The sequence below is a fragment of the Rhinolophus hipposideros genome (assembly GCF_964194185.1).
Source record: "Rhinolophus hipposideros genome assembly, chromosome: 13".
NCBI lineage: Eukaryota > Metazoa > Chordata > Mammalia > Chiroptera > Rhinolophidae > Rhinolophus > Rhinolophus hipposideros.
Window position 1 is genome coordinate 6859936 of NC_138059.1, and position 11085 is coordinate 6871020.

The 11085-nt window shown below is 46.4% G+C and overlaps 1 protein-coding gene across 2 annotated transcripts in view; it reads left to right on the top strand.

Annotated features, from left to right (window-relative positions):
• The window catches only part of KCNQ3 (potassium voltage-gated channel subfamily Q member 3), a 226151-nt gene that overhangs the window by 205923 nt on the left and 9143 nt on the right, over positions 1-11085 (top strand). For both annotated transcript variants that reach the window (XM_081070100.1, XM_081070099.1), the window contains exons 10-14: positions 2516-2718; positions 3477-3579; positions 5555-5686; positions 8086-8184; positions 9660-9744. In XM_081070100.1, the coding sequence (XP_080926226.1) occupies positions 2516-2718; positions 3477-3579; positions 5555-5686; positions 8086-8184; positions 9660-9744 (622 nt within the window). The remainder of the gene's footprint in view (positions 1-2515; positions 2719-3476; positions 3580-5554; positions 5687-8085; positions 8185-9659; positions 9745-11085) is intronic.

Sequence of the window (11085 nt, forward strand, 5' to 3'; positions counted from 1 at the left end):
CTCCTAGGGAGGAAAGTTTTCTGTGTGTGTTCAGTCAGTTTCCTGCCCTGTCCAATATTTTTAGCCCTTCCTGCCTTGTCTAGTATTTTTAGCCCACGGACCCTGATAGATTCTCTGTCCTATTAGTCATTTATCTAGTACTGGTGAGGAAAGCAGTTCTGAAAATTGTGACTTCAGGTCAGGGAAAATGGAGCGATCTAAGTACTGGAGTTTCTCTGAATTTACCCTGGGCAGCTTATTAATGTAGCGGTTCTGGGTGAGAGAGAACAGTCCGGAGGAGTCAGGAAGGATGATTGTTCGGCCATATGTTCACTCCTTTATTTGTTAACCTAAGACGCCTTAGTGTCTTCTCATTGCCAAGCTGAAGGCAAGAAACGTGACCAATATTATAGAGTGTAATGCTCCCCAAATCTCCAGGAAGCAGGTGGCGTTAGACTCATTGAACCCAGAAAGACCTGCTGCTCAGAGGGCGTAGGGCATCTGCTCAACTTGTGGGGAGGAAGGTCCCAGCCCCTTCTTGGCTGGGGGGATGTTCCAGCCTCCACCACCCGTGACCCCCTCTCGACACGGCACCACACCACACTGCAGACATCAGGTGTTTTAGGCACCAAGCGCATGGCTGTCATAACCAGACACGCTCTTTAGAAACTCCAAATGATCTCAGTTCACTGCAGAGCTGATTTGAAAACCCATATACATTCGCTCATGCATTGATTCCACCAGTACATGGTACACCTACTGAGTGCCAAGCCCTGTGTGGGGCAATGGAGAGAAAGCCACGGACGTGAGTATATTGTGCGGAGGGTGCCCCCCAAAATGTATACACATATTAAGAAAGGGAAAAAAAACTGTATTCAATTGGTAATACTCAATATAGCCCGATAACAAAAGACGAATACACGTCATGTATATACATTTTTTTGGCAACTCCGGTACGTGCCAAAACATGCAATGTGGCTTCTTTCTATACCACACAAAAAGGACTCCGTGCCTCATGTCCCACTACGGTGAAGAGATTAAGATTTATGGAGCACCTGCTGTGTGCCAGCTCTATGCCAAATCCTTGGCCAACACCATCTCCTAGCAATCAGATGAAGGGGAGTGCTTCTCCCTATTTTAAAGATGCGGTAGCTGAGACTCAGATGGTGACGGGTACAGCAGGACCTCAGGTGCAGTTGCTGCCGGGTTTTGCCTTTATGTTGGACTTAGTAACTGACTTTTGTGCCAAGAACACTTTGGGTGGTCTGATGAAGTCTGGGGACCCTTTCTCAGAATAACAATTTTAAAGCCACAAATAGAATGCATCCAATTACAGAAGAAACTATTACAGTTGACCCTTGAGCAACATGGGGGTTAGGGCCACCCCAGGGCACTCAAACACCTCCATGTAACTTTGGACCTCCCCCAAATTTACCTTCAGTCATCCCTCAGTATCTGTGGGGGATTAGTTTTAGGACTTCCTTGGATACCAAAATCCACGGATACTCAAAATGGCAAAAGATTGGTGCATACAGTTGCCCCCCAACTCTGAGGCCTCCCCACCACAAATGCAAAATATTTTTCTTTTGATCCACAGTTGATTGAATCTGGGGGTGCAAAACTTGTGGAAACAGAGAGCAAACTGCATATTTATTGAAAAAAACAATCCGTCTATTAGTAGACCTCACAGTTGAAAACCTATGCCAGCATTGCATTGAAACATAATCGTCAGAACATTTAAGCAGTGGAGAGGCGGTCATGTGTGTGCTTCTCTGTGATGAATCTAATGACAAGACCTCATGGCAGGTTGAGCACCACCGTAACTTTGAAGTAGTGACCTGCATCGCAACACTTGGAGATAATAGTGTATAAAATAATCTACGATTTCTGTTGTGGAAAGCCCCGGGATATGACTCGGGCACTCAAGATATCCTTGGGGTTTATTACCTACATTCTACATAGAAAGACATGCTAAGTTTCAGTTAGAGGTTAGTAAATTAAAGGAGTAATGTTTTTTCCCAATCAGGCCCATGGACGCCCCCTAAATTCTACCGATTGCGGGGAGGTGTCTGTGGACTCCAGGTTTGGCTACCTGCTGTATGTAACTTATGTCATTCAACTCTGCTCAGGGAACATCTGATCAGTCTTTTTGTGTGTGGAAGTTGCTATCTGGGTGTCAGGAGTGGTCCAAAGTTACTGATGCCAAGGAGATGGGAGTGAGAAGGAACGAAGCTTTGCTGCATGCTACTACGAGCTAGGCATTTTACATCCTGTATCTCATTTAAGGTCCTCTTCAGTGTAGGAGGAAACTGAAGTCCAGAAAAGTTAAGAAACGTCCCCGAGGTGCCATAGCTAGTAAATTGTCGAGCTAGGATCGGAACCAAGCCCCGCCCATCCAAGCGGAGACATCAGACTTAGTATTGAGGGCACGCCTGTCCCATTCACGGAGAATGTGTGAGTCTTTATGGAGAGGGACGGGGAAATACGAAAGCCTGCACTCAAGGAGGAAAATTGTTCACTTTTGCTTATTTTGTAGCCAAAAGCTGGGTCTCTTGGATCGGGTTCGCCTTTCTAATCCTCGTGGTAGCAATACTAAAGGAAAGCTATTTACCCCTCTGAATGTAGATGCCATAGAAGAAAGTCCTTCTAAAGAGCCAAAGCCTGTTGTCTTAAACAATAAAGAGCGTTTTCGCACCGCCTTCCGCATGAAAGCCTACGCTTTCTGGCAGAGTTCTGAAGGTAAGGCCTTTCTTCTCCCTCACCCTGAGTCTCCCCGCTTCTGCTTCTCCCAGGCCCTCTTCCTTCCTCTTCTCCCTCCCTTCACAGTCTGCAAAGTAGCCCGTTCCCTACCCTTCCTGAACCAACTTCTCACTTCATCCTGTCCAGATCCCCTGGTCTGGAGGCTTCTGTGACATGTCCCCACCAAGTTAGCTGTTCTCCTGGGCCATAATCACCACATTTATGTGGGCAGATGCCTCAGAGACCTTTGGGACATATCCCCATCCTTCCTAAGGGTGGCCATGATTAGTGTATTCTCTTGGAGGTCAACTTGAAGGATGGAGAGGGACCAGGTGCAGAGTGAGCTGGGCACAAGAAAGGCTCAGAAAGTGACCCCCTCTCCCTCCACCAAACCAAGGTCATGAGCATAATGACTGATAGAGCAAGAATCTGAACTCAGGTCTGTCTAACGCCCACATATGTGCCCTTTGCTGCCTCCAAAGGGCCACTTGGGAGCCCTGGAACTCATGGCACTTCCCTTCTAGCTTCCTGCCCTGACCAACAGTCCTGAACAGCAGGCACCTCTGGCTCAGACACCTGGGTAGTAGAAGGGGAGTGCTAAGAAAGGCTAGATGATGTCACAACTGAAGGATGCTGAGGGGTTTCTGGAAGTGGAACAGAGTCCCTGGAGGTGGAGCTGGGGCGGCTGGGACTGAACGAGGTCCTGAGCCTTTCCAAGTGCTGTGGCTGTGCCACTGACATGCGTGTCTCCCTCCCAGATGCCGGGACAGGCGACCCCATGGCGGAAGACAGGGGCTATGGGAATGACTTCCTCATTGAAGACATGATCCCCACCCTGAAGGCCGCCATCCGAGCCGTCAGGTAAGGTCCCCCGCCCCGCTCACCCCCTACCTGTGGGCTTCCCCAGGCCCCAGCTCAACTCCATAGGACATGCCTGTGAAAAGTGCTCTTGGCTTTGGGAAGGTGGGCGGGAAGCCCCTCGAGGAACCCCTGATCCAGAGAGTATGTCAGTACTCTGTGTGGGGTGCTGCCTGAAGAAGAATGAGTCCCACAAGTCATCACGGGTGACTCTTGCTCTCCTGTTTATAAAAATGCTCCCACAGGCTCCTGACGGTATTTCCAATGTCATGCTCTCGTCTGGCTTCGGCCACCATTTCTTTTAAAGGGTAGTGGGACAGGGGACCTATTAACATGAAGTTTTCTTCCTTTATAAGCTCCTTCCTCTGCCTTCATACATCTCATTCTTTTTAATTAGCCTTTTTAACAAGATAATCAATGATAGGATTTTCTTGGTCTGTATCAGATGAGATTATAATCTACCCTGGCTAGTTGTATTTTGCTTTAGAATTCTATAAGAAAATGAAAATTTGCTACCGCTTCAAACAAACGCTGATCAGGACAGGGACTTAAAAGCATTCCACAATGGTGGCAGTGAATTCTAGAAAATAAGTTGGATTCTCCAAGAACTGGTCATGATCTTTTCAGCAAGGTCCCCAGTCCAAGAGATCAGGGAAGCACAAGACGGTTACAATATGTGGACCTCAGCAAAGCCATGACCTGGTTTCTCACGACACCATATGCGCAGTGTGACAGAAATACACCTGGATAAAGCACACCGACCTGCATTCGTAACTGGTTGAATGATCTTACTCAGAGAAAACCCGTGGATGAATCTGTGTCAGCCTGGAAGGGGGTCTCTGCTGAGATGCTCCATTGTCTGGCTCCTGCCCTGTCCATTTGAGCGTTTTCATTGATGTCTTAGTTGAGGGTGGGACAACTTTTTCCATGAAGAGCCAGACAGTAAATATCTGAGGCTTTGTGTTCCATGGGTCTCTGTTTCAAATGTTCAACTCTGAGTTTTGTAGCTCTATAGACAGTACGTAAATGAATGGCTGTGGCTATGTGCTAACCTAAGCTCACTCTCAAAAACAGGCAGTGGGCCAGATCTGGCCTTCGAGCCATTGTTTGCTGGCACCTCCCTCAGATGGAGTTATGCAAAGGGCAGGCTTATAAAATGACACAAAGTTAGAAAAGGATGGCAAGTCAATTGGATGGTAGAAGCAATATGCCAAAATAGTGTTTAGAGGCTGGAGCCATGGGTGATGACAAACAAAATGAACTTTGAAAGTTCTCTGACCTGTGATTAGGGGTTTTAATTAATGCCGTGCTCAGCGGGAGTGGACCTCGGGATGGGGTTTTCAAGGAGCATTAATCATCTGGGGTGACTTGATTGGTTCCCAAGAAGGAAGGTAGAAGTGAGGGTTTGACATCTGTGATTCTGAGTGTCCCACTTTACTAAGAATCTGAGAAAACTCGAGGAACAGAAGTAGTTTCTCATTTCTAGGAGCTCACAAGCCAAAGATTTAGAGAGGCTATTCCGGAAGAGCTGTCCTCATCTAGACACAGTAACGGAGAGCACGAGCGATGTCAGCAGCATACAGACCTGGGGTCTGAGGAAAGTTCTGACTTTATTAACAAATGGCCCTGGGAGAATGCGCTCTACATTAGCAGATGTAGGTTCATAAAACCTATTTATGTAGGTTCATAAAATACTTAGCTCAATGTCCGCAATGAATATTCAGTAAATGTTAGCTCTTATTGTTACTATGATGTTATTGTTCACATGAGTGAAGGGAGGTGGTCGTGAGGGAGAGGTTCTAACCAGCCTATTCTGTGTGTTTCGGAGGGCTAGACCCACGACCCAGAGTTGGAACTTCTCCCCATCAAGTCCTTTTCTATTTTGGTTGTTATCTCCTCCCACCCCTGAGTTTTTTAGTCTTGTATTATAGCTTCCTTCACTCTCTATTCGTGACCCACCAATATCTCTATTTCACAGAATTCTACAATTCCGTCTCTATAAAAAAAAATTCAAGGAGACTTTGAGGCCTTATGACGTGAAGGATGTGATTGAGCAGTATTCCGCAGGACATCTCGACATGCTTTCCAGGATAAAGTACCTCCAGACGAGGTAAGACAGTCACATCTGGAAGGACTACGCTCGCCTCCCTGCTAAGGAATCAAAGCCAGGTGAACCTTAGAGCTGAGGGTAAAAGGCGTTCAGAAATCATCCAGAATGCAGGGGAGAAATTTTAAGAACAAACAACGTTCATCAGACATGACGGACATCGAGGCCACCTGGCTCCAGATCGAACAGGCTGGGAGAAAGCTCTGTGACATTGACGTGGCCAAGGTCAGCACCCTGAGCAGGCCTCGTGGCAGGCAGGCAGCAGTCCAACTGGCCGCTGGCTACGAGGCTTTGGAAGTTGCCAACAAAACAGGAATCATCTGAACTGAGTCCAGCTGGCTAATTCTAAATATAAATTTTTCACCGTGTTAAAAAAAGTTCATTATTATTTGTCATAACACAAGTATGGAAGCAGCATCAGCGTCCAACCCGTAATTGCCACCATTTTTGTTGACCCCCTGGGTACTACTCTTCCTACATGCGTCTAATCCCTTATAACCCTGTAAACGTAGTGTGTTCTAGGAGCCATTTCATCAATGAAGAAGCCAAAGCTCAACGGGCAGAGGACTTACCCCAAATTACCCAGCTAGGAGGTGGCAGAGCTGGACGTCAAACAGGTGCCACTCGTTACAAAGTTCCTGTTCTCTCTAATAAGCACACCTCCTCAGTTATAAAATGTGATCAAGGAAAGAGTGGTACCTGCTCTCATTAAAAAGTTACGTATCCATCAAATGATATTTAGAAAATGTATGTAATAAGATAAAAAAATTGAATGACCTGTGAATATATCCATAATATGATTACTAACAATACTCTGATATATACATGCATATACATACATATATAAAATTATAATTATATATATATAATATATATATTCTGCCTCGATCTTGTGATGATATTGACTAATGTATATGTGCAATTGGACCGCAGAGACATACGCACATGTGTGTGCTCAGAAATACCCACAACACACACACTCTCCCATATAGGGGGCCTAGAGAAAAGGAATAGGACTGCCCCCAAACAATTACAGTAGCTATACTGAGATGACGAGTCCAAGTATGACTTTTTATTAAATTTATTGAATCTTTAATGAATTGTAATATCTTTTTGAAAACAAAAACCATTTAGAAAATAAAGGAAAACGTGCTGTCATAGAACAGGTGTCAGGAAACCGAAGTCCTATTTGAAGCTCTTTCTCTGACCTGTGTGAAATTTCACACGAGTCATGTCCTCTCTGGAGCTTGGTCTCCTCATCTGACTCTTTCCCCACTGGGGTGTCCTGCAAAGGTACTAGGACCACCACACTCCATGAGTTGGAAGTTAACAATGCGGTTGGGTTAGAGGAATGCTTATTTGTGACCTAGCTTTATCTGTAACTGGAATGTCAACTGCGGCTGCCTAGCATAGGGGCAGGCAGTCAGTCCATGCCCACTACCTGCTTAACAAAGGATGTGTGGACGAGTTCTGAACCTCGCATGCTGTTATTTATGCAGTTACGGCTGTCTGAGAGACGGAGGGCGCGTGGTGTCTAGGACATACCCAACTCCAAAATACCGGCCCATCTGAATGTTACACTGTCGTCATTTTTGATATTTAGCCAGCAAATGTGTTTCCATGAGCCACGGCTGAAGGCTGATGGCTGCGATGACTCATGGCATATCCCCGACTACGCTCATATTAGAGTGGGCCAGAGACAAAGGAGGGGAGACCTGGTCCATGATGGTGTCAGTGGAGGAGCAGCCGGCTTTGCAGAAACCGGGGGACCCAAGGCTACTTCTGGGAGCCTGGTCTTACCTGGGCCTGTGGTGAGCCCTCAGGCTGCTCCATGCCCCGCCCCTGCCCCATCCCTGCAGCTCCGTGGGGGGACATTTGTCACCTATTGTGCTCAGAGCTGCAGGGATGGGGAGCCTGGGCCTTACACAGAAAAGGAAGCGGGGTGTGGGAGCTAGTGTCACGTCTAACCAGGCCTCCAGTGGCCACAGAAGCACAGAGCCTATGGTTTAGCAGGATTTAACTGCCTAACTAGATGCTGTGGGGAGGAATAAGAGAGCTGGAAGACCAGATAGGCTTGCAGCACATATCACATTTCCCATAAGAAATAAGGAGACTTGACCCTCACCAGGCTCAGTGATCTGATTGCTTCTTTCTCCCCTGGAATGGGGAGATGCCCTCAGTACCACCGGACCAAAGAAAAAAAGATAATAATGTATTGAGATTCTAAATTCTCTGTCTCTCTGTGTCTCCCTCTCCTTTCCCTCCCCCTCTCTTTTTTTCTCCTTCTCTTATATATTCCAAATCCATTCCTGACTAACGAGGGAAGAGAATAAATTGCTTTCCTCTCTGCAAATGTAAAGCTCTTTGCGATGTAATCCCCCTCTTTGTGTGTTCTCTTCCAGAATAGACATGATTTTTACCCCTGGACCGCCATCTACTCCAAAACATAAGAAGTCTCAGAAAGGGGCAGCATTCACCTACCCATCCCAGCAATCTCCCAGGTGGGGCCTGTGGACATCGGCTGACAGGCTCAGTTGTGGTTCCATTATGGTTGGGGGAGGTCGCCAGTCCCCTAGGTGAAATGGAGAGAAAGAATTTGAAGCCTGTTCTGGTTTGTGGCCGTTTGAAGGGTTTCTGTGCAGAAGACTTACTGCCCCTCTACACAGACCATGTGGGTGACACATTTTTATGGTTATTGAAAAATGAAAATAATGGTTTCCTTTTTATAAAATAAGAGAAGTTTTCTGAGTTGTATTGGAACTGAAAGAATACCTCCGGTCAGCAGGACCCAAGGCCTTCGTGGTCAGCTGTTTTGGCTTTGTCCTGCACAGTCACCATGATTAACTAACTCTTCCAGAACAAAACTGGGGAAGGAAATCAGATGTCAGGGTCCCCAAACATGGTAACAGGTAGAGCTCTGTCCCTCGGCCGAGCAGCTCTGCTCGACCTTCCCTCTGCCCCGCAAACTGTTGGGAACTGTTCCTTTTATAGGTCCTGATGAAGGAGGAGCAGCCTTTAGAAAGTGCACTGCCTGAATTGATGCTTCTTTATTCCCAAATGCCTTCGAGGCCGACTATGTAAATGAGTCAAGGAAGTCAGGCAGGAGAAATACTATGTGCCTTCTAACAGTAAGGTTCCTTGTTACAAAGAAAACAAAGGTAGAAGCAAGATGATAAAGGCATCTAATCAATCTTCAGCATCAGTCCTGGATTCGGGATAAGGAGTGGTGGTCTCTGGGGACCTGGAAGGCACGTGCCCCTTCCAAAGGAGGTCTGTTCTGCTGTAGCTGATTTTAGGAATGAAGGTCGTGTTTTCAGACAGTCTAATTTTTCAAGAAAAGCTGAAGATCCACATTTTAGGTGAAATCCCCATTTTTGAGATGGTGTCATTGTTTTGAAAACCCTGTGCAGGATAAGGAAAACACTGCTGGGCTGGACTGAACACATGGGCCACCAGTGTTTTGGGCATCTGCTTTGGTTGGAGACGGCTCACCCAAAGACAGACCGTTGGACTTAGCAGGAGCCAGTAGGACTTAGCACAGAACAGCAAGTACCTAGGAAGTGGTTAACCTTCGTGGTTTGCAGTGGTAGCTGGGCTCCCCCGAAAGTGCCTTTCTGCACAGACCGTGACAGTACTGAAACTCACGGGAATTTAGGCAGATGTCACCTGGGAGGATAGCTGAAGGGCAAAGGCCAGCACATATCTCAATCCCATTCTCACTAGCGTACCTCTCGTATCATGTTCTAGATTCAGCATCTGTGTTCCACTAGTAACACAATGGAACAGATGAGCTACTGATACCCACTGGATAGCGTTTCAGAGATGAGGCAGCCTCTTCCCACGCCCCCCCAATGCACGCTCAAGCAGTCGTCTGAGACTGAAGGCTGTGTGTGAGCGTGAGCCCGCTGAGCTGCAGGGACTTTGCAAAGCGGAAATAGATAACAACCATCTTACAGCACTGTTGGTTCTGTCCTAGGAATGAACCATTTGTCGCCAGAGCATCCACCTCAGAAACTGAAGACCAAAGCATGATGGGAAAGTTTGTGAAAGTCGAAAGACAGGTAGGTCTTTCCTTTCCCTCACCCACAAACAAGTGTATCAAATTTATTTTCAAATGTCATTTTTTTTCCCCATAGAGAGATATGGAGTATCTACCATTCCATAAAGGAGGTAGAAATTGAATCCCTGATTTAGCACTTCCTGGCAGGGTGATTACATGCAGGTTAATGACTCGTCCTAGCCTCAGTGTCCTCGCCTGTAAAATGGGAGATTTTAATACCTCATAAGGGATCTGTGCCAATCAAATGAGTTGATACATGTAAATGACCTAACAGAGTAGCTGGCACACAGGAAGCACTGGAAAAAATGGTAGCTACTATTTGCACGTGCGTAAGAAATGTTCGTTCCATTCCCGCCATTTCCTGTGTCCTTAGCCCTCCTTCCGTCCAAGTCCCGGTTAGTGTGTGGCCTGTGTGAAGAGGCCTGAAGGCCATTCACTCGCAGCGAATGGTCGCTCACCTCTCGTTTCCGTGGTAAAGAAACTTGTCCTTTAGCCTAGTTTGCCTAACATTACACTAGACAAATGGCACTGTCAGTTTCCTTTAGGATTGCTGTCCATCCTTGTATTTTATTCATAACCCAAAATTGGATCTATGTAGGAGAAGCGAGAGAAAATTTGAATGATTATTCTCTTTTGGCATATCAAGAATATTGTTTTTCATTTTTAAATTTTCATTTACGTATTTTTTTTTAAAAATCAGCTCTTCCATTTACCAGCTCTGGGACTTTTGACAAGTTACTTCATCTCTTGGTGGTTCTGTTTCCTCACCTACAAAGTAGAGAATAATAGTGTTCACCTCATAGGGTCATTGTGAGAATTAAATGAGTTATATCTTTAAAGTGCATACAACAGAGTCAGACACTTACTAACTGCTCTGTAAGTATTAGTTACTATTAATGCTTGGGTACCATCTCAGCCATTACCTAGTTCTAGGCTTCTTGTCTGGAAAAGCGGATGATACGCCTGCCCACGGTACTTCCTGGTAAGTATGACTTGTCAGGGAGAGAACATCACACACGTGTACACCCGCACACTTGTGTATATACTCACAAGTACTAAATAAGTTCCCAGTTTCATCTGTAGGGCTACATTGCAGCCTGTCTCAGGGAAACTCCCACTGGCCTCCCAGGCTGCTAGGTAGCGTGTCCCGTTCTGAGAAGCTCGATTCTTGCTAACCTCTGCCCTGCATCTTTGGGGCTCCCATCACCACATAGGAGAAACGGACACTAACAGTCCACATGCTTCTGTCTAAGGGGACATATGCAAATCAAGAACTTCCGCTTCTTAACCCACAGCCAGCAGCGAGGCCACCTCGTCCTCCAGAACAAGGAAGGCCGCTAGC